We start from the raw sequence: 22,732 nt of genomic DNA, 5'->3' as shown, positions 1-22,732 counted from the left end.
AACACAGGGTGATTCTGGGGACCCTGGCAGGCATGGCATTCCAGGTCTAAACGGTATCCCGGGACGAAAGGTGAGTTACTACACAAACAGATATCATCATCATGTAAAGTTAAGTATAAGATTGATTGTTTTTGTTAATGTTTAGGGTGAAAAGGGTGATAGTGGATTGAATGGTCTTGATGGAGCTCCTGGACAGAAGGGAGAGAAGGTATACTGACACTGTAAAAATCACAGCACCACTGTTAATTGAAATAATAATAATAATAATAATAATTGTGTCTTTTTATTAAAGGAATAGTACACCCCCCCCCCCCCCCAGAAAAAAATAAATTCTGTCGCCATTTACTCATCTTCACATAATTCTAAAATGTTTTGACTGGAACACAAATAGAGATGTTTTAAATATTTTTTCATATAATGAAAGCATAATGCAATCAAGAGCTGTCAAGCTTCAAAACAGACTAAAAAGCACCATAAAAGTATCTTACAATTAGACCATATGACTCATGTGCTATATTCAAAGCCTTCTGAGGTGATATGATAAATTTGTGTGAGGAATGAAATGTATGTAATTATTTAACTAAACTAAAAAAAAGCTAATTCAAAATGTTCATAAAAAATAATAGTCTATAAATAGTACTAAAATAACACTGCTATCATGTCACGATCAGTTACTAGACATACAAAAACCATGATTTCGTGTCAAATTTGAATATGAGCAATCTTTTTCTCTGTCCTTTTAGCCAAAGCCAATATGTTCATTTTTCAATTATTTAACCCATTCCCCTCAGGGTACAACTGGTTTCCCAGGTTTCTCAGGTTTTAAGGGATCTGCTGGTACACCAGGAACTAATGGGGCTTCGGGTCGGCCTGGTCCAGTTGGACCCAAAGGTGAAGTGGGACCGAAGGTACGACCAAAAACAATAATATAGCTGAATTCATTATTCCTATGTATGTGTGATTCATCAGACATTACAGACAGATGGATAAATAGTCAAACCATTGTAATTATGGTCATCTTCATACCTCACTCAATCTCATGTGGAGGAACCGTGTAGGAGGACAAGTCCCTAATTAACTCACAAGAAGGAGAGGATGAGAGAGATAGATAGAGTTGGGGGGGGGGGGGGGGGGGGGAGCTATTTCTGCTGGGATGAAGATTTGAGCTATCAAACCAAACACTGCACTAAGGCCGCCTTTAGCCACAATTAAGCATCTCTTGATGTAGATTGGAATGAAGAGAGTTCGGCGCGCTGCTCTCACGGACAGAGTCTCTTTGGTAAAGGTGAACTGTACTTCAGCACAGAATCAGCAGACTTGCTTGAAACATGAGGCAGTTTCTGTGAGTTAGATAAAGGTTGCTGAATCGGTCAAGGTTTCTCTGTAGTTTTATATTTGAAAAGTTTCAACAGTAATAGGGAAACCCTGGTATACCGTTATGAGGACAAAATGTCCCCACAAAGATGGAAATATCCGAAATCCTTGTCGAGACATATTTTTTGTCCCCATGAGGGAACAGCTTGTGATGTTTTGAAAATGTAAAAATGCAGAAAGTTTTCTGTTATGGGTAGATAACTGTTAAGGGCTATAGGGGTACAATATGCAGTCATTATATTCAAAAATCATTATGTCTTGGGAAAGTCCCTATAAAACCCCATGTGTCGTGTGTGTGTGTGTGTGTGTGTGTGTGTGTGTGTGTGTGTGTGTGTGTGTGTGTGTGTGTGTGTGTGTGTGTGTGTGTGTGTGTGTGTGTGTGTGTGTGTGTGTGTGTGTTTGTGTGTGTGTTTATGTCTGTGTGTGTGTTGGTAGTTGCAGTGTGTTGTTGTTGTTGTTGTTGTTAATAATATGAATAATAATCATATGACTATTATTAATAATTATAAAATACTATTACCATTTTATCCCTAAACTCTAACTGTATAAATAAATTCACGTTCATTCATAATACATTAAATAATGTACATTTGTAAATGTAAAAAAAAAACTATATTATTTATAACAACAAGAACAATAAAAATAATAATAATTATTATTTATGTTATTATTATGATTATATAAATATATATTTTATTACACTATTCGCTCAAAGCAACATAAGTACATCAAACAGGATCAAAGCAATAAAACAGTACAATATGATATACACATCAAAAACCACACAATTTCCAAAACAGTTTAGTCGAACACATAGTTCATAATAAAAATATGCATCTGCATGTGTCTGACCCGACATTACTGTAAAAAGTGATCAGTTTACTTAACTTAAAAATGTGAGTTTATGAATTACACATTTTTGTAAAGTGCTACTCCTGGTGTTTTTCCATTCTAAAACAGGCCAAATACATTTTATACTATACTATACTATACAATATACTATATTAGTTGAAAATAAAGTCGGAAATCCATTAGTTTGGTTATGTGTAGCCTTAAGTTCAAAAGATTGGTCCAGGATTAGTGGCTGTTTTGTGCTTTTATGTATTATATGTGTTACTGTATTACTGTATCTTCCCAGGGAGAGAAGGGGAGGAGAGGCAGAGGAAAAGCCTGTCAACGGGGACCCCCTGGAATTCCTGGCCTCACAGGCCTGGATGTAATAAGGAATCTACACACAAATAACTGTATCCTCCACACTTTTAGGACTTTGTCCATTCACAAACATGTTCAGTCTAAAGTTATGTATATCTTCTATGCAGGGGGAGGTGGGAAGCTTGGGCATGAAAGGAGAAAAAGGGGAGCCAGGACTCAGTGTATGTCGACAATGCCCTCTTTCTATTTATCATTATGGATTACAGATACTATTTCTGTTTAAAAAATAACTTTTTAAAATTGTCCTTTTGTTCAGGTGGAGGAAGTGAAGGATCTAGTTTCAAAGGAGGTGGTTGAGAAGTGTGGTGAGTATGTGTGTATGCTCATTTGTATTCTTAAACACGCAATGAATCTTAGTGGGTACTTCATATTAAATTTACTGCAAATGGTAACAAAACTGTGAGGATATAGAAATGAAAATGGTTTTCTTGGTATTGTTGTCTTGTTTTTTTCATTACAAATATCTAACAACTTTTAAATCAAGATACATTTAGGCTATTCGAGAAGGAAAATTACTTAAGATTTTAAGTTAATGCGTTTAAAAAAATCTGTCAGTGGGGTAAAAAAAAAAAGCATAAAGCATAAACTCACTTAATTTTGATAATCTTTCAGAAAACAGGATTTAATAGTCATTTTGCTTCTCAAGTAAATGCATCTCAATTATAAGAATGTTAAGATATTTGTACTGGAAACAAGACAAAAATACTGAGAAAGAAAATTATTTTTTGCAGATGTTTTTGTCCACTGGAAATGTTTTGAAATTATGTTTTTTAAGTATTTTATCGCCTATACAGTTACCGCCAAGATATAAAACAGTATGACCCACTGAGTAGACTTGTCTATTCATGTTAAATTAAATATGCCGTCTACCCACACTAAAATCTATTCAGTTGTGCAATGTCCACTGAAGTGAAATTGAACTGAATAACTGAGCTTCGTTAACACATTCATTTGTTGGTGCTTAGGAGTGTGTGATTTTGTGTATTTGTGTGAATTTGTGTCTCTCAGTATATGTGTTTGGAGGCCCCTGTTGTGGAGACCTCTGGACCCCATGGGTTCCACCATCTGTTGTGTTCTAGTGGGCTCTCTTGCTGAAGAAAAACTATGAAGAACTCAATGTTAAGAAGTCATTAATTAATGCGAAAACCAAATTAACAAAAAACTGGAACTGTTTCACAATTTTATTGAATGACTTAATTAATGACTTCTCTGGTTTAAAAAAAAGATTGAATTACTTTCCATTTGTGTGAAATTAAATGAATTAATGATGTTGATGCCTAATGAAAGTTGCATAAAGCATGGTCACTTTCTTAAACGAAGGAAAGGAAATACTCCTGATGGTGAACACCAATGACCCAGATAATGGGAGTATCCTAAGAGAAGACGGAAGAGCGGATTCTGCCTCTCGGTTCTTGCTCACCCACCCTAAAGTGTGGGATGAAGAAGTGGAGGACGAGACCACTACAGTTCGTCCTGCTGTTTCAGAGTCTGAGCCAACATTAGCATATGGCAACATTACAAGTAGGTATATTCCTGCTTTGAACCAATATGTTTGAACATGGCTTCTCTCTTATGATATCATGCCTATATTTTGTCCTTGGGCCTGGAAGCGTTTGGATGGGGAAACTCTAATTTTATATAATCAGTTTTATATTTGAGTGTTGATTAACTGTAAATTCTGGTCTTCAGCAGTGTCTTATGAACATTAGTCCAGGAAGCCAATCCTAATATGTTGTGATCTGGCATCTTTGTAGATGTGTTCATTCATCCATAAACACCATTTAGTTCTTATATATGGAAGTCATACACAAAGGTTCTGCATGGTCTACTTCTTTGTGTTATTTTAAGCAACTGAGTACCACAGTACATATCACTTGAAAAAAAAATTGCATTGGACCATTGCAGCCTAACTTCAATGATCAAAATAAGAACTAATATACAGACTTCTTTCTTGTTTTATCTGTGTTTGCGCATTCCAGACTGTCAATCTGTCCATTAGTGGTGGAGATTTTTAGCGGCTCTTTCTTCAAAAGTGTATATTTTTATGAGTGAGTCATTGAATCATCGAATCATTAATTCAGGTGATTGGTTCAAAAACAATGATTCATTCATGACCTAATGCTGATGCTGAGACTGTGTGTTGCTCAATGATGCACAAAGATTAATTAGGTGTCTTTCTTCTCATTTAATAAAAACAGGTCAAATCAAATTTGTCATTTATTTATAGTAAATAGTCATGTAATATCAGAAAAATGAGGGTGATTTATTTTGCAATATTATCCTGATTTCCAGATGTTGTCATAATACACACATCTATGTGATAATATTTGTGCAATGACTCTGCATGCATTGTGTTAAATGAAAAATGTGGATATAACATAAGCTTTTCTGTTGCACTCAGGAGCCAGTCCTGAGAGAGATGGAGAGCAGAGAGAAAAGAGACGTGCACTCAAACTCCGCTCAGGTGTGTGTAGAGTAAAAGAGGAGAACATCGTCCTCTGCTGACTGCTGCTCCAAGTGCTTTTAACCAGTTAATGCATCTACAAAAACAGCTTACATAAGCAATATAGTCCGCAATGTAGTCCTGGCACCACAAAGTGCAAGGCATTACACATAGCCAAGATTATTCTATCCGTCTTTTTTCTACAGTCTATTTCTGTCACATCCACAGTGCAATATGAGACACAGGGAACAGAAACAGACAGATAAGACAATAATTAAACCACTGATAAAAGTAACACTCAAATCATCACTCCACAAGTGTAGATTTGCGTGTTTACAAGTGCAAATATGTGAGAGAGAAGATAGAACATTCGATTAATGGGAGAAACACAAGCTGAAAAATTGATCAAAAGTGGAACTATTTTTAGATTAACCATTTATTGCTTCTTGTATCCTTGATATATAGACAGCTTAGATCCATGATTTCATATTTTTATTTTAAATATAGTTATCATTAAAAAATAAATAAATAGCATAAAGGTATTGTTTCATGCATCTATATTCATAGTCGAATACATTTAATAAAAAAATATATATTTTTCATAATTTTAATTTTCAAATTTTAAAACATTATTTTCATTAAAACCGTGTGAATGCATATTTAATTGAAACTGATTATGTAATGCTACCTCCACTGAATGCAGACCCGGACGCTGATATGTGCCTTGAACCCATGTCTGAGGGCCACTGCACTGAATATGTCCTGCTCTGGTACTACTACACTGTCTCAGGGAAATGCCGTCCTTTTGTGTACGGTGGCTGCGGAGGAAATAGAAACCGCTTCAGCTCCAAACAGGATTGTCAGAGTAAATGCATTCTGGGAAGGAGAGGTAAAGTGGCAATCTGTTCCAATATAAATGGTTATAGATTATTATTTGAAAGATGCTCTCCCTAAGACGTTTGATCTTTGTTAGAAGTAATTTAAAATAATTTTAAGTTAACTTTTCTTGTCCCCTTTTCTTGTTTTACAGATTCTGGATCCTGAGGAAGAACATTTAGCTATTTTAACAGCTAAACTGATGTTTATCTCATAAAACAATTCTAGTTTTGTACATTTTTGTCATCCCATAAGTATATTAGTTTATCACAGTTTATCACTAATGTATATTAGTATTATTCTACATCATGTTTGTGCTTCTATAGCACCACACATTGTTGCACTGTTATAGTGATACATGCTTACCTACGAATTTCTTACCGATATACCACGTTCTTATTTAAAACCTAGTTTGATGTTTATTAACGGAGGTCATGATTTTAAGAGTAAATGCACTATTAATATAATCAGCTGTGTTTATGACCTGTTTACCATAAGGTTCGCCATTTTGCACTAATGGATCTGTTTGTAAAATGTTCTTACTCTGACTGTTTTTAAAATATTATGTGAGCCAATAAAACAATGAACTGTATATATTTTTGAATGAGCTATATAGTCGTAGGGGTTCACTGGAGGTGGGTGGGTGTGTGCGTGAGAACATTTTTACATCGTGACCTCTGATTTTGGACAGTGTTCTCTGATCTTGGCCCTGTGTTCTGTATAAATGCTGCCATATTGGCTTTTCTTCAGCAATGTTTGTCGAGTCGTGTCTGGACGGTGTCTCCTGGGGGCAGGCAGAGAAAGTGTGTGCGTATTTGAAGCAAATGGACTAGCTGCATTTGTGGGTGGCTTATACAGTATGTGTACATTTATGCATGTATTTGTATATTTCCTTACTCATTATTTTTGCCCCTCCATATCTTTTTCAAGTCTTAAAAGCTTTACCTTTCGCTGACATTGACTCTGTTGTGTCTTGTATAATCTCCCAACTAAGCTGCTCCCTGTTCCATCCCTAGGTTTCTAGCTTGTTACATATGTCCCAGCCGCAAGGAGGTGGGGGGGGGGGGGGGGAGCAGGCTGTAGTCCAATTTAGAGCACATTGAGAAGACTGTGGTACAAGTCAGAAGACAGGACGCCCTTTACAGTGTGTCTAAGGGGATCCCTGAGTGAACTTCATTGAGCACACTAGCACAGATGCCCTTTACACCTGCTTTAAAATGTAGTTTTTAAGGTTTAATGAGCTTCCTTTAACTTCATGTGGCATAAAAGTATTATCATCCAGTCCAATGCACAATGTTTACAGCTTTCAAATGTAATCATTACTGAATCCTCAAACTTTAGAGCCCTTGATAGCAATGCAATCAATCATTAAAGGGAGGTGGGAAGAAAACTAATTAAAATTATGAGCATGAACTGCACAGTAATTAACTCACATGGACGTCTAAAAAGGAGCACAAACATTTTATAGTCATTGACCCTGAAAACTGAGGAAACAATAAAACAGACCCAGAAATTCCTGTTTTATAAATGGCTCAATACACATGCAAGTAAATTGCTGCGCTATCCATGGTGCTGAACGCCTTTAGACGAGTTGGTAAGCTCTCAGTATGCCATCTTAATTATAAGCCTTATAACCATTTTATTCCTAAGTTTTATGGATAATTATGTCCAGCCAAGTCATGACATTGAGTGGTAGGTTATTTTATTTTGTATGATGACAAATAAATTGTAAATGGAAAAAGAATACTGTTGCACATTGCAATGAACTGAAAGAAACAAAAAAAGAAAAAAAAGAGGAAGGCTTGCTACTTTGTAGCTAAATATATTAGTTAACCACAGTTAAGTTAAAAAAGCTTAGTGCTAACCCTTTTCCATGTTTTTGTACAAATTCGCACAAATTCATGGCAAAAATCGCCACTTTGTAAAACATTTATCTCATGACATCGTTAATCTACAGCTAAAAATCAGTAATAAACTAAAATATTGAATCAAATAAAGTTCTTAAAGTAAAAGTAAAGTAAATAATACTCCTGTAAATAAATGATAAATTATGTTATTAATTATAAATTATAATGTATAATCCATTCATCCATTTGTATGTTTATGCTAAAATATAATTAAATAATATTTTTAAAAAATCTATTGCATATCACTATGTGTTGAGTTGGCTCACATAATTTATGTTTCACGCTTCATAACTTTCGTTAAGGGAACATAGGCTGCAAAAGATTAAAAATGCTGCTTCCGGAGGATGCATTCCAAGGTAGGAAGGCATGAAGGCATGTCCGAATCCAAAGTTAGCTTAACTTCCTGTATCCTGAGATACCTTCATCGATGTGTCCAAAATCGAATATTTCCCTACTAAATAATATGTGAAAAACAGTATGCCAATAGAGTAGTATGTCCAGATACTAGTATTCGAAAAACAGTAGGCGAAAAGTCCCCGGATGACCTATTACTTCCGGCGAGATTTTGAAGTGCGCATGGACACTTTACTATCCCATGAGGCCATGGGAGAGGATTTAGGAATGGAGGTGAAGCAACTAGGTCACATGACCGTACAACATGGCGGATGTAGTACATCTGAATTACATTCAGAAAACACACATTCATACTATATACAGAACGTACTTTTTTAACAGTGGCGAAGTAAGTTCAAATACAAATGTAGATACCAACTCAGACAGTATGCGATTTCAGACACACTGCATCTGATCGATTTTTGAAGACAACATATGTATCCAATCCGCCGCTGCTTTGATATCCCACAATCCTGTGCTTTCCATTCTGTGAGAGTTGAAGTATAAATAAAGATGGCATCAGAAAGCCTACAAAGTCATAACCTGATAAGGCAGAGAGGCAACTCAGCTGCCTAAGTTTTCGGACGCAGCCATTGTGAGCACCGATGCACCATGGTTTTCACATTGTATTGTGAGACTTTTTAGGGAGCGAACGTTTAAGTGCACTAGTATGATTTTGCGATTGAGACAGCCCTTAAAATGGCCGGCTCAGTGATCAGTGTCTTGACTACTGAAGAAGGGAGCAGATTGAGACGCACCCCATAATCTTTTTTTTTTTTTTGTGCTATAATTAGCTTACAGGATGTCTATACATATCTCGCCGCGTTAATCAAATATTAAGCACACACGGTCGGCTAACTGTTTTATATGGTGACGGTACAAGCGCTTTTGGTGCACAAGCGTATTAATCACCGCCTCATTTTACTGGGAGGATCCCAATAAATGACGTTACTGCTGGCGTACGACTGCAACGTAAATGGGCTTATACTAAACGAATGCACATCCAATGGGCAAACAGTCCAAACGGATATTATCAGCAGCCAGGGAGATATCAAACCCACAAAATCACTCTTATTTAAGTTGACGTTTGATTGTTGACTTGCTTACCTTTTTAATAACACTTTGAATTTACGATCCAAAAGTTCTGCTTGACTAACAGCGCTTCACTTCAGAAGACTCTTCTCATCTAAACAGTGCAGGTAAGCACTTTTGCAGTCCTATGTGAGATTCAAGGAAATCGTTAATTTACAAGGGACCAAATTCTTCCTTAATTTACCCAAAGGTTGTTCCAAACCTGTATGACTTTCTGGAACTCAAAATATTAAAGGGTGACAGCTTCAGTATTCATTGAATCTTTTTATTCAATAAAAATAAATGGTGACGAGCTGTCATTCTGTCTAGCGACAGCTTTAGTGTTCCACAGAAGAAAGAAGTTCATACCGGTTTGGAACACCATGAGGGTAAGTAAATAATGACCGTTTTTTTGTTGAACTGTTCTTTTATAGGCGCAATGCCATGTGCCACTTTTTATGAAAAAGGTTCTTTCTGGAAGTTTTAAATAATCAGTACGCAAGACATGTTAATCCAAATGCAATCTGATAGTGCCTCATATTCTCACGCACCTCCGTTCAACAGGGCAAAACAATGTGGTTCGCGCGGACCCTCCTCGCTCTAGCACTTCTTTGCGCACCGGTTTCCAGCCTCTGCTTACCAACCTACAACCCAGAGTCAAACTTTCTTTGCAACAACGAGATGTTCTCCGAGGCGAATGATAACGGGAAACCGTCGAATTCCCTGCTGGACAGTGTAAACCTCCTGTACAAATCAGCGCACGCGCTTTCCTCCGAGGAGCCGCGCGAGAGGAGGACTGTACCCGCGTCCAAATACAGATACTTGAGCCAGACGCAGCTCAAGAGTAAACTGTACCGCAACAGTGCAAAGAGCGACCGACGCAACCAGGTCACTCTTTCCCTCGACGTGCCCACCAACATTATGAACATCCTCTTCAACATTGCCAAAGCCAAGAACCTGCGCGCAAAGGCGGATGACAACGCGCGCCTGCTGGCGCAGATTGGAAAGAGGAAATGAACTCTTATTCCTGACTTTAACATTTGTTTTTGTAACCAACTGAGGCATGTTATATCTAATTTAATAATGTAATAAAAGTTTTTTTTTTCAGTTGCATAAAAAATAGCAATACTGAAAATGTATGGAATTTATTAGCAGGTGATACAAATGTCTTTAAAGGGTTTTGAATTATTAGCCTACCCCATAACACTTGTTAGACTGGTCACTCTTCTTAGATTGTATAGGAAGTGTTTAAAATTGGCTTACTATAGCAGTGAGACTCGTATGGCATTTCTAATCAAAACAATTGTTTGGTAGGTCAAATTGTATGCTCAAGCTAAAAGAGACATGTTTGGAGTATCATATTGCGTCTCAGAAGCGACGTATTTTGCCAATCCTCTTTCATATTCACTCAATTTATCTGTAGGCTACAAATCAATGAAAGGTGAACTGATTATTATTTAAAATACCGCTCTATAGAAAGATGGTTATAAAGTGGGTTGATAAAACCGACAGTCGAATATTTTTGTACTGAAAATAATTATTTTTTTCGTTAAATAAATAAATAAATAAATGCAAATGAAAACAAAGCGTCCACTGGAAGAATATTATTTCGAAGGGGGTTTTCTCTGTGTGTTTTCACAGGTTTAACCCATTCAGGTCCAAAGTTATTGATCCAGGGACACGTAGAAAACATAAGATAATCAATAAAGTCAGTTTATGATAGGCTAATATTTTAATAGGCCTATTACGCTATCGAATTACCGATGGCCAGGTTATTTGTTGTTTTTACAAAAAAAAAAAAAAAAAAAAAAAAAAAAAATATATATATATATATATATATATATATATATATATATATATATATATATATAGCCTAGCAAAGTCAATGTAGTCGATGTTTGTAAGTCAAGGATTTGAAAATAAAATAATAATAGCAACTTGATAGGCTACATTCTCAGATCAAGATGCATATACTGGAAAAGCTAAATAAATTATATAAATTAAATACTTCATACACATTTATTTTTAAATCATCGTACCACATTCACAACTTTCTGTAACATCATTCCAAACAGATTAGTCAACACAATAAGCTGTTACAGTCCAACAGTTCTGAATTAAAAATATCCATTTGATGTGTGTGTGTGTGTGTGTGTGTGTGTGTGTGTGTGTGTGTGTGTGTGTGTGTGTGTGTGTGTGTGTGTGTGTGTGTGTGTGTGTGTGTGTGTGTGTGTGTGTGTGCGTGCGTGCGTGCGTGCGTGCGTGCGTGTGTGTGTGTGTATGAAGAGTTCAGGTGCAAAAGTCTCTAATCGTGAGCTTAGAATTATATGGTTCTATCTCCACTTTTGGTCGAAATTGAGTTTTTGACATAATCTTATCCATTAGGTGTTTATTAATGCCTGTGTGGTGTTATTTTTGTAAAAAAAAATATTTTGTTAGTAGTTATTAATAAAATAAAAAGGTTCCATCTCACAAAACAGCAGGGATTTAAAAACTTTGATGCTCAATATCTCAGAACTACCCTAAACGGAGATAGAACTGTATAATTCTAAGCTCACTTAGTGCCATCTGAAAATTTCTTCTAGAATGATAATTTTTATCAAGCTTGTATATTTAAGTTCAGTAATTTCACTTAAATGACAATTAATAGGTCATTGTCATTTAATTGAAATTACTGACCTTAAATATACGAGCTTGACAAAATTGATTATTCTAGAAGAAATTTCCAGATAGCACTTATGGGCTTTTGCATCTGAACTCTTCATATATATATATATATATATATATATATATATATATATATATATACACACATACACATATACACACACACATGCACACACACACACACACAAACATGCACGCACACACACACACACACACACACACACACACACACACACACACACACACACACACACACACACACACACACACACACACACACACATATCATTTATATTTATATTTAATTTATTTACATACCATTAAAAGACTGTGTTTTTGAATTATATGTATTTGTAACATATTGTTATTTTATATGTATTTTATATGTACACACACACACACACACACACACACACACACACACACACACACACACACACACACACACACACACACACACACACAACACACACACACACACCCACACACACACACACACACACACACACACACACACACACACACACACACACACACACACACACACACACATTTATCTGGAACGTACAAAGAAAACCAACCTCTTTTAGTCATCTCGACTTTTAAGCATAGACCTTTATTTTGAAGTGTGAACTCAGTGGGCTCCACCTCCGCCAGCTCACAATACACGTCACTCTGGTTGACGTGGAGGAAAAGAGCGTGAATGACTGTCTGACCATCTCGTTTACTGCTCTTAAACATTCAGCAAAATGATCAAGAAATTCGACAAGAAGGACGAGGAGTCTGGTAAGATCATTATTAAATTAATGCTGACACATGATAAAATCTTTATCATATGATAAACAGCTTATTTCAGTGGCCGAAATTATGTCGGTTGTTTTGCTAAGGTAACGTTAACGTTAGAGCGTCTCTGCAGGCCACAGCACATCTGCATCTGAAAAAAAATACACTTGTTTAATACTAACGATTTATGTACATGTTTCAGTTTTATACTTAATTTGAGTGGTGGATTAACTAGTAGTAACGTTAGCAGCTATGTGATTTTTGCTGTTTCCTACAGTATGAGGTTAATTAATCTTTATTGAGAAAGCTAATGTGCTAGCAGTAAGTTAGCCTTTATTTATCTAACGTTATATCAATTTTGCAAGCTTGTCAACGAAGAAGATCTAGCATTTGCTTCGTAGTTTTTCTCCATACGCTTTGTATTCCCTATATTTAAGGGGAATTTCTGATCGAAGTTGATTAAAAGGCTGCAAAGGGGCTAACGTTACATATAGATGCTATTCTCTCTTTTCGTAACAACTTTTATTTATAAGGCACATTAATCTTTTGACAGTTCAGATTCAGAAGATCCAAATCTTTGGTTTTGGTTTACTAACTTATTAATAAATGTAACTAATATTGCTGTTTTGCAGTGGCAAAGAGCCACATATAGAATGCTATTCGTTCTCGCATCACTCATTCTATGAGCACTTTTCTGAGAAATGGCATTATATTATTTATAACAATAAATAGCAATTACTTAAACTATTACCTAATATTGTATCTCTATGAAGGGACAAACCTTTAGTTGATTGACAGATCTGTTCTTATGCGTTTAGGAAGTGGCTCAAACCCCTTTCAGCATCTGGAGAAAAGTGCTGTACTACAGGAGGTGAGTTTGAGGCATTTGAATCTTAAAATTATCTGAACTTCTCTTTAGTACTGTACATTGCATGTTTGTTTCAAAGGCTCGGATATTCAACGAGACACCCATCAATCCGAGAAGATGTCTGCACATCCTGACGAAGATCATCTACCTGCTCAACCAGGTATGTGATTATATCATACTTTTCCAGCAGTTTTACACTACTGCATCTCTCTATGGACTGATTCATCTCTAAAATCCTTCATTTTTCAGGGTGAGCACTTTGGAACGACAGAAGCCACTGAGGCTTTCTTTGCCATGACTAGGCTGTTCCAGTCTAATGATGTAAGACACTTTATTTGCAGCCCTATTTACTGTTTCTTTTTTTTTTTTTCTACTAGTGTTACTAGACAGCAATATGTTTTTTTTTTTTAAAGGCTAAACCTATATCAAGGAAGCAGAATGGACTATATATACATTGCATTATATAATACTGTAATTAATGTCAGTAAATATAATTTTAATATAAGTAATGATAGCAATAAAATTATACACAATTTTAACCCTCTATAGAAATATAAAAGAAAAATGAGAAAAACAAAGAACAAAATTACTAAAAACTAAAATTAAAATCAAAACTGGTAAAAGAACATAAAATAAATTAAATAAAAATAAATTAAAAATATTAATATAAACTGTAATAGTAAATAATTAATAATGTACATTTACACTAATACTTATTTTAGCTGAGTTGCAGCAATTCATAATTTAATGCAAATAAATGTGCTGTTCTTTGCAATAGAGCTGCTTTTTAAAGAGTTAGTTAACCCAAAAATGAAAATTATGTCATTAATGACTCACCCTCATGTCGTTCCAAGCCCGTAAGACCTCCGTTCATCTTTGGAACACAGTTTAAGATATTTTAGATTTAGTCCGAGAGTTTTCTGTCCCTCCATTGAAAATCTATGTACGGTATACTGTCCTTGTCCAGGAAGGCAATAAAGACATCATCAAAGTAGTCCATGTGACCTCAGTGGGTTAGTTAGAATTTTTTGAAGCATCGAAAATAAATTTTGTTCCAAAAATAACAAAAACGATGCATTTATTCAGCATTGTATTCTCTTCCGGTTCTGTTGTCAATCCGCGTTCACGAGGCCAGTGACGCTGCTGACGTAAGACGCTGCTGACGTGTTATCTGGTGCGTCCGTGTTTTCGGGTTCTAACCCTATCCTTAGACATGTTTGTAAAGATTGTTTTGTTTCCAGCGTGCGTCTCCCTCAGACTGTAAACGAAGCTCGGGCGCACCAGATAACACGTCAGCTCGTCTTACGTCAGCGGACTCATGAACGCGGATTGACAACAGAACCGGAAGAGAATACAATGCTGAATAAAGTCGTCGTTTTTGTTATTTTTTGGAACAAAATGTATTTTCGATGCTTCAAAAAATTCTAACTAACCCACTGAAGTCACATGGACTACTTTGATGATGTCTTTATTGCCTTTCTGGACAAGGACAGTATACCGTACATAGATTTTCAATGGAGGGACAAAAAGCTCTCGGACTGAATCTAAAATATCTTAAACTGTGTTCCGAAGATGAACGGACGTCTTACGGGCTTGGAACGACATGAGGCTGAGTCATTAATTACATAATTTTCATTTTTGGGTGAACTAACCCTTTAAGTGAAAATTTCTCTTGTTTTTGCCTAATTTTTTAGCAAACCCTGAGAAGAATGTGTTACCTGACCATAAAGGAGATGGCTAACATCTCAGAGGATGTGATCATCGTTACAAGCAGGTGAGCAGTTGTCAGCAGTGTATTTCTTATTTGTTGTTGAGTGTTTCTTGAGTAAAAAAAAAGCACTGTACTTATTCAAAGAACCAGTCCTTTATTTACCCTTTCACTGCAAACAAGCTGACACGGTCCAAACTGCGTGCAGTACTTCATTCACGATATTGGCAGGGTGAAGTTGAGGTTTTACTGACAGTTTAGTCACGTACTTTTTAATACTTTTCATTGGTTAAATATTTGCAAAACCCACAGCCACAGACATTAAAGGGTAACCAATAGTAATGATTTATGAGAACTATTTTTTTAATGGTTAAAGGACGATATACTTTTTATAATATGTGTAGTAGTGTAAAACATTGTTATTTAATGAGGAATGGAAATCTTTGCAAATGCTGCCGATTTAATGTTTTGTTTGTGTCTCAGCTTGACAAAGGACATGACTGGTAAAGAGGATGTTTACAGAGGCCCGGCAATCAGAGCTCTCTGCAGGATCACTGATGTGAGTCTCAACTGTTTGAAAACTCATTTCGCTCTGTGTAACAGACTTTATTTGCTATCAGTGAGAAATAAACTACATGGGAACTGATGTTAATGATCATTCCAATTGTGCCTCTTCCATCTTGTCCATCAGACCACCATGCTGCAGGCTATTGAACGATACATGAAACAGGCCATCGTGGACAAAGTGCCCAGCGTGTCCAGCTCTGCTCTCGTCTCCTCACTGGTAAGATCACAACCTACTAGTGGCCAGTGTTATTTATGTACTATTATAGTATTCATCAATAAGTTTAAATGGTGTGCTAAACTGAATAGTATTAGTCTGTTTTCACTTAACTCTTTATTCCACTTTGTCCTGGATAATGTAGCTATCCTGTTTGTTTCTGTATTTGTTTTACAGCACATGGTGAAGATGAGTTTTGATGTGGTAAAACGCTGGGTCAATGAAGCTCAGGAGGCGGCTTCAAGTGATAACATCATGGTGCAGGTTAGTGAGATGTTTGCATCCATTGTCTTATGAGTTGGGGGCCTGTCTGTCTTTAATAAAATGGGATCTCTCTGCACAGTACCATGCTCTGGGTCTTCTGTACCACTTGAGGAAGAATGACCGTCTGGCTGTGACCAAGATGCTCAACAAATTCACCAAATCTGGCCTCAAGTCTCCATTTGCTTACTGCATGATGATTCGCATTGCCAGTAAGCTGCTGGAGGAGACTGATGGAGGGTATGTGTGTTGGACATCAGCCTTTTGTAAGGCTCTTTTAGGCATTATTAACATCATGCAGTTGCTAATAATGTAGACTTACTTAGGCTCAGATTTACTAACAGCTTGCGCCAGAGCAAACCCTCTTTTGGTATTATAAAACGACTGTCAGGATTTACTAAAGAAACGCAGTGAAAAATTAGTGGTGAAAAGACGTGGACAGGGTTATTATTACGGCTGACCTTATTGCATATGCTTTTGAAAGGAGTTTCCCTTTCAGACGCAAAATTTATAGGAGGAAATCATGCAAGGTCATTTATTAAGGTTTGCGCTCGTCAATTTACTGGTATTTGCGCCATTAATTTACCGCCCAAAAAAAGCATATCTTAAAGCAGATGCAAATTTGCGCTGCTCTTGGTAGATTGCGTTGACCATTATGGAAATGATCGTGCTGCGTCTTATCACACGCAGAATTTTTCACTTCCATCGGTACTTTTTTGGAATTGTGTTCTCACCAGTGATGCGAGGGTCAATGTATAAACAACCCGCACCCAACCGACGTTTTCAACTAACCCGCCCGCAACTCGGACCGCAAAAAAAGAAAGAAAATATTGTACCCGACCCGCTTCCTGACCCGCATTTTTTTAAAGTAGTAAATGCTCATCGTAGCGTCATTGGGCCATAGACGTAGGAACTAGGGGTGCGGTGCGGTGTGTGATGTTTATGTTTCGACCCTGCTTGAAGAATTCATCAGCAGGTCAACTGAGAGAAAAGTCTGAAAGCCCTTAGGAGCGCAAACTGTTCTTTTTCTGAATGCTGTATGATATAGCCTAGTGTTATGCAATAAAGGCTTGATTTATTCATTTATTTCGTTCCATTTTCTTAACAATTAAGATGCTGCATGTGTTTTTTCCAGTCTAATCGAAGTGTGCGTCTCTCCCCGACTTTCCCAACAAAAATCCCGCCCCCTCTCAGAAAATACATAAAACTGACATTACTGAGCTATATGCATTTAAAAGTAGCCTATTAAAATAGTACAATGGCATTGCTCAGTTCAACGTGTTGGGAAATCGGGCATTTTGTTCCGCGTTTAAAGGTTTAATTGGCATCTTTATTTCAAACGACCCGACCGACCGCGACCCTGATATCATTGAAAATATATTTGGATGACTCGTAACGCTGGATGACCGCAGGCACCCGCTCATTTTGGATGAACCCGTGCATCACTGGTTCTCACGCTAATTTGCCTTAAGTAAATCTAGCCCTTTGTCTGTCTACATATGTTGTTTTAACAGGCACGATAGCCCTCTGTTTGACTTCATTGAGAGCTGCTTGAGGAATAAACATGAGATGGTGGTTTATGAAGCGGCCTCCGCCATCGTCCACATGCCCAACTGTACCGCTCGTGAGCTGGCTCCTGCTGTGTCCGGTTAGTCTTGTGCATTTTACTTCTCGCTGCTACCTTTTTGCTTTCTAACCAGCGCACAAGACAATGTACACTAGATGTTCAATTCATTTTGTTTCTCTATCTCTCTTTCTTTCCATAGTTCTCCAGCTGTTTTGCAGCTCTCCCAAAGCAGCCCTGCGATATGCAGCTGTACGGACCCTTAATAAGGTTAGTTTTTTCTGTCTGTTTGAATAGGATTTCATTTGTAAACCATTGCATTATCAACAACTACCACATGGAGACACCAAAGAACACAATTTAATGTTCAGACACTTTCCTATCACCTTTTTATCACAGAAATTGTGCAAAGATTTGCTCTTTTTCACACCAGTGTTATTTTAGGATCATTGAAATACTAATATATTTCTTATTAAAGATTTTTTTGTTTACATGTCTAATATAGTTTTTATTTTAGTTTAAACTAACTTAAAATTAGGACATGTAGCCTTGCCAAGTTTTTTTTATTTTATTTCAAGTAACAAATGTTTTTGAACAACAAATGTTCAAACAGGTGGCAATGAAGCATCCGTCAGCAGTGACCGCATGCAACCTGGACCTGGAGAACCTGATCACTGACTCCAACCGCAGCATCGCCACCCTGGCCATCACCACCCTGCTGAAGACTGGCAGCGAGAGCAGCGTGGACCGTCTCATGAAACAGATCTCCTCCTTTGTCTCCGAGATCTCCGATGAGTTCAAGGTGACTTCATCACAGAGACAGCGAATTCGAGAGCAAACATCAGTTTTAGATGCATATTTGGGAGTTTAATATTTTATTAATTTGCACATATTGTACCTTTGGTCTATGTGATAGTGTTCCAGTAAACAATGTGTTTTCATAACTAAATGGTGTATTTGTTTTTCAGGTGGTTGTGGTCCAGGCCATCAGTGCTCTGTGCCAGAAGTATCCCAGAAAACACAGCGTGATGATGAACTTCCTTTCAAACATGCTTAGAGATGATGTAAGTGTTGTTAAGATGGAGTCTTGTAATCTCTCTTAGTCTGTATGCTTTTCTTGTGCCGAACCACACGACCAGATTTATACTAATATTCTTAATACCGGTTTTACTTTGTATGTGTATTTTACTTAATTGGCACCAACAGTTTTGAACATAGATCTTGCTGTAAAAAATATTTTTACATTAGAAGCTTCAGATTTCGTTTTTCTCCTTTCTTTTGCAGGGTGGCTTTGATTACAAGAGAGCCATCGTGGACTGTATCATCAGCATCATAGAGGAAAACCCAGAGAGTAAGGAGACAGGTCTGGCTCACCTGTGTGAGTTTATCGAGGACTGCGAGCACACCGTCCTGGCCACTAAGATCCTCCACCTGCTGGGGAAAGAGGGACCACGTACCCCCACCCCCTCCAAATACATCCGTTTCATCTTCAACCGTGTGGTGCTAGAGAGTGAGGCGGTGCGGGCAGGTGAGTAATCTCGTATGACCTTTGACCTGTGCGTTAACCTCCTTGCAATGAGCTTATAAAACCTGCCTGTGCCACATTAAGATCTCAGGATGTGTGTGTTTGCAGTAGTACAGGTTTTCTTGTTTGAGCGGCGACGCACGTGTCCAAATAGTTAACTGCTGTCCGACTGCGAGTTGGAGTAAATTTAAGCAGGCCTGATAATCTGTAATTAATCAGATTCAGAGACTTAGCTTTAGGGCATTTAAGCATTCTTCTATTCTGACTGTCCTCTCACGTTTTTCTTCAAAGCTGCGGTCAGTGCGCTGGCCAAGTTTGGGGCTCAAAATGATGACCTGCTGCCAAGCGTCTTGGTCCTGATGCAGAGGTAGGCCTTTACAGAAAGTGTGTGTGTGTGTGTGTGTGTGTGTGTGTGTGTGTGTGTGGGGTGGAAGGGGGATGTATTAGAGTTAGGAAATGACGGCCACCATTGAATCTGAAAAAAGTCATATAACCATTCCAATAACTCCGAAGCTGTTCAGTTAAGCTAAAAAAACTGCATAGTGCCGCTTTCAATTTTTGGGTGAACTATCCATTAAGGCATACTGACCTTTTCATTAATTTTTTTAATCACTTTTTCCATATGTTTGTCTACTAAAATAAGAGGATTTTTATCATAACGTTGCTTATCACCCACCCATCCCAAAATGCGATTTGCTAAAGGATGTGTGTGTATGTCTGATAGGTGTATGATGGACAGTGATGATGAGGTGAGAGACAGAGCCACATTCTACATGAATGTCCTTCAGCAGAAGCAGAAGGCCTTGAATGCCGCATACATCTTCAACGGTGAGGTTTTGTGTTGCGGTGGTAGTTTTGTGTGGGTTTAAATTTTTCTGCATAGTTAAGATTCTTATTGTGTATCTGATATGCTGATGTGAGTGATAAACGTTTGTGGTTGTGGTGTGAATTTTTTAAAAATGTATTCTGCATTAAAGTTATGTCATGGTTGAATAATGGCTGTTGAACCGGTTGTTCGCAGGTCTGTCCGTGTCTGTTCCTGGACTGGAGAAATCCCTCCACCAGTACACACTGGAGCCGTCTGAGAAACCGTTTGACATGAAGACCGTTCCCTTGGCCACCGCACCCATCACTGAACAGAAAACAGGTGTGAATAGATTTCCACACTACTTATGAACCAGAGTCCAATAACTATACTATTACTCAATATAATCCATAATTACGTATGCTCAGAAAAACTTTTCTTGTTTAGGGTATACCATTGTTTGCCATCTGATTTGGATGCTAATCTTCCTATGTCTTTAAACTGTTTTCGGCTAAATGGCAAAGCTTACTCAAATTGCACAAGTTCACTTTATTTTTCTCCTTCATGCCAGAAATCGCACCCGTTGCAACAAGCAAACTACCTGAAAAGCTTGCACCTTCACGCCAAGACATTTACCAAGGTAAGACAATCGTTAGCTAATCAGCAAAGAGTTTGAAGCAAACTGTGCCACATTTTTCCTCCCTTATTTTTTTTCTCTCAGATCAACTTGCAGCCATCCCAGAATTCAAGAGCCTGGGTCCCCTGTTCAAGTCATCAGAGCCAGTTCAGTTAACAGAAGCAGAGACGGAATATGTAGTGCGCTGCATCAAACACACTTTTGCAAATCACATGATCTTCCAGTTTGACTGCACCAACACGCTGAACGACCAGCTGCTGCAGCGGGTTATGGTCCAGATGGAGCCGTCAGAGGCCTACGAGGTACTACATTACGTACCTGCACCCAACCTCCCCTACAGCCAGCCTGGCTCCTGCTACAGCCTGGTCCGGTTACCAGAGGATGACCCCACAGCAGGTATCTCACACAGAATGTATTTTTGCTTTCCCCCTTGCTGCTTTTTGGTTGTTTTTCTATATAAGGCACATCTTTTTCAGCAGCTTGCACATGAAAACAGCATTCTAAAACTGTAGTGCTCAAGTTGAAAGAAGTTCAACCTCTCTACACTTAGCTCTTTTTTTTATTTTGCTACCCCGCGTCTCACATTTTTAAACGCATTCTGTGTGAATGGTACAATTACTGACTAAACTGCTTGCTTGGATGCATTTAAAGTACTTACGAAAATTGACATGTTTTTAATTGTTTGCATTTATCTTAGTCTCCTGCACGTTCAGCTGTACAATGAAATATCTAGTCCGGGATTGTGATCCCAACACAGGAGAGCCCGATGATGATGGTTATGATGATGAATATGTGGTATGTGAATTTTCAATATCAATTCATGGTAAAAAAAAAACAAAACAAAAAAACAGGAAGATTATCAGCGGCCATTCCTCATTCAATCTCGCATTTTCATCCTAGCTGGAAGATTTAGAGGTAACAGTCGCTGACCACATACAGAAGGTGTTAAAGCCGAACTTCGGCGCAGCGTGGGAGGAGATCGGAGACGAGTTTGAGAAGGAAGAGACGTTTGCTTTGGCCACAGTCAGAACTCTAGATGGTCAGTTTGATTAAAATCAATTTTAATATCCTCATGACAATCAATAAGAATGTCAAATAAATGTATGTTTGATAAAGAGTTTTGTGGCTGTAAAAACAATCATCTCTTTATTGCATTTATCTTCACAGAGGCGGTAAATAACATCATCAGCTTCTTGGGCATGCAGCCTTGTGAACGCTCAGACAAAGTTCCTGAAAACAAGAACTCGCATGTTCTGGTCTTAGCAGGTTTGTACGGATTTCATCAATCCAGTTTTTTAGTTCTGTGAGTTTCAGGTCTTGAAATGTGTATTAGATAATTTTCTCTATTTCTAACCTGACTGATGATTAATGATCATGTTTCTGAAGGTGTGTTTAGGGGAGGTCATGACGTGTTGGTGAGGGCGCGTCTGGCGCTGGCTGATGGGGTCACTATGCAGGTGACTGTAAGGAGCACAGACGAGAGTGTGGTCGACGTCATCCTGGCGTCTGTTGGATAAACGAGCGATGTGAGTGACCTGGTCACATGCCAATCAATCTGGGTCATTGTCCTTTTATATGCATCTATATAGTAGCTCACAGTTTCACACAACCATCTTTGTGGCTTTACATGAATCCTCTATAACATCCTGTCTCTGTATTTGATCTGTTCTGAGATTTCTAAAATGTTGTGCCACTTAAATTCATATAGAATCGATCTAATCATTGTTTTTTCTCTGGTATTTGAGCTGTTTTGGCCTTGTCATGGCTCAAGACAAAATAGTCCTTTAAAACAAACCTATCATTTACCAATAATAAAAAGTCTGGAGTCACTTAGTCTTTGTTTGTTTTTTTCCCTAC

At 37.7% G+C, this 22,732-nt stretch overlaps 2 protein-coding genes across 2 annotated transcripts in view; both read left to right on the top strand.

The window, feature by feature from the left end:
- Positions 1–6,497, top strand: part of col7a1l (collagen type VII alpha 1-like) — a 63,369-nt gene extending 56,872 nt beyond the window's left edge. Inside the window, exons 102-111 of the mRNA XM_077234425.1 lie at positions 8–70; positions 146–208; positions 792–908; positions 2,513–2,590; positions 2,694–2,747; positions 2,843–2,891; positions 3,907–4,107; positions 4,988–5,050; positions 5,733–5,918; positions 6,060–6,497. Coding sequence (XP_077090540.1) covers positions 8–70; positions 146–208; positions 792–908; positions 2,513–2,590; positions 2,694–2,747; positions 2,843–2,891; positions 3,907–4,107; positions 4,988–5,050; positions 5,733–5,918; positions 6,060–6,073 — 888 coding nt within the window. The 3' untranslated portion in view covers positions 6,074–6,497. The remainder of the gene's footprint in view (positions 1–7; positions 71–145; positions 209–791; positions 909–2,512; positions 2,591–2,693; positions 2,748–2,842; positions 2,892–3,906; positions 4,108–4,987; positions 5,051–5,732; positions 5,919–6,059) is intronic.
- A 6,076-nt stretch (positions 6,498–12,573) lies between these two features.
- On the top strand, positions 12,574–22,704 carry copg2 (COPI coat complex subunit gamma 2). The gene is made up of 23 exons (XM_077234436.1): positions 12,574–12,729; positions 13,545–13,597; positions 13,674–13,754; positions 13,844–13,915; positions 15,289–15,368; positions 15,786–15,861; positions 15,994–16,086; positions 16,261–16,347; positions 16,427–16,584; positions 17,859–17,992; positions 18,111–18,178; positions 18,522–18,710; positions 18,877–18,972; positions 19,193–19,436; positions 19,725–19,800; positions 20,158–20,261; positions 20,455–20,580; positions 20,810–20,878; positions 20,960–21,271; positions 21,573–21,670; positions 21,776–21,914; positions 22,043–22,141; positions 22,262–22,704. The coding sequence occupies exons 1-23, from the start codon at positions 12,693–12,695 to the stop codon at positions 22,390–22,392; spliced, it is 2,622 nt and encodes an 873-aa protein (XP_077090551.1). The 5' UTR covers positions 12,574–12,692; the 3' UTR covers positions 22,393–22,704.
- Positions 22,705–22,732: the final 28 nt, after the last annotated feature.

The sequence above is a fragment of the Siphateles boraxobius genome, unplaced genomic scaffold, assembly GCF_051911475.1.
Source record: "Siphateles boraxobius isolate OS27281-9 unplaced genomic scaffold, OSU_SipBor_1 19, whole genome shotgun sequence".
Taxonomy (NCBI): domain Eukaryota; kingdom Metazoa; phylum Chordata; class Actinopteri; order Cypriniformes; family Leuciscidae; genus Siphateles; species Siphateles boraxobius.
The sequence above is the reverse complement of the archived record's forward strand: the minus strand, read 5'-3'. Positions and strand labels throughout refer to the sequence as shown.

What these genes read in the sequence shown, in the direction of transcription:
- copg2 (XM_077234436.1), top strand. Translation starts at nt 12,693, where the DNA reads ATGATCAAGAAATTCGACAAGAAGGACGAGGAGTCTG. An exon ending in CAAACATGCTTAGAGATGAT is followed by an intron (nt 18,973 to 19,192) that starts GTAAGTGTTGTT and finishes TTTCTTTTGCAG; the next exon opens with GGTGGCTTTGATTACAAGAG. An exon ending in AGAGGATGACCCCACAGCAG is followed by an intron (nt 21,272 to 21,572) that starts GTATCTCACACA and finishes CATTTATCTTAG; the next exon opens with TCTCCTGCACGTTCAGCTGT.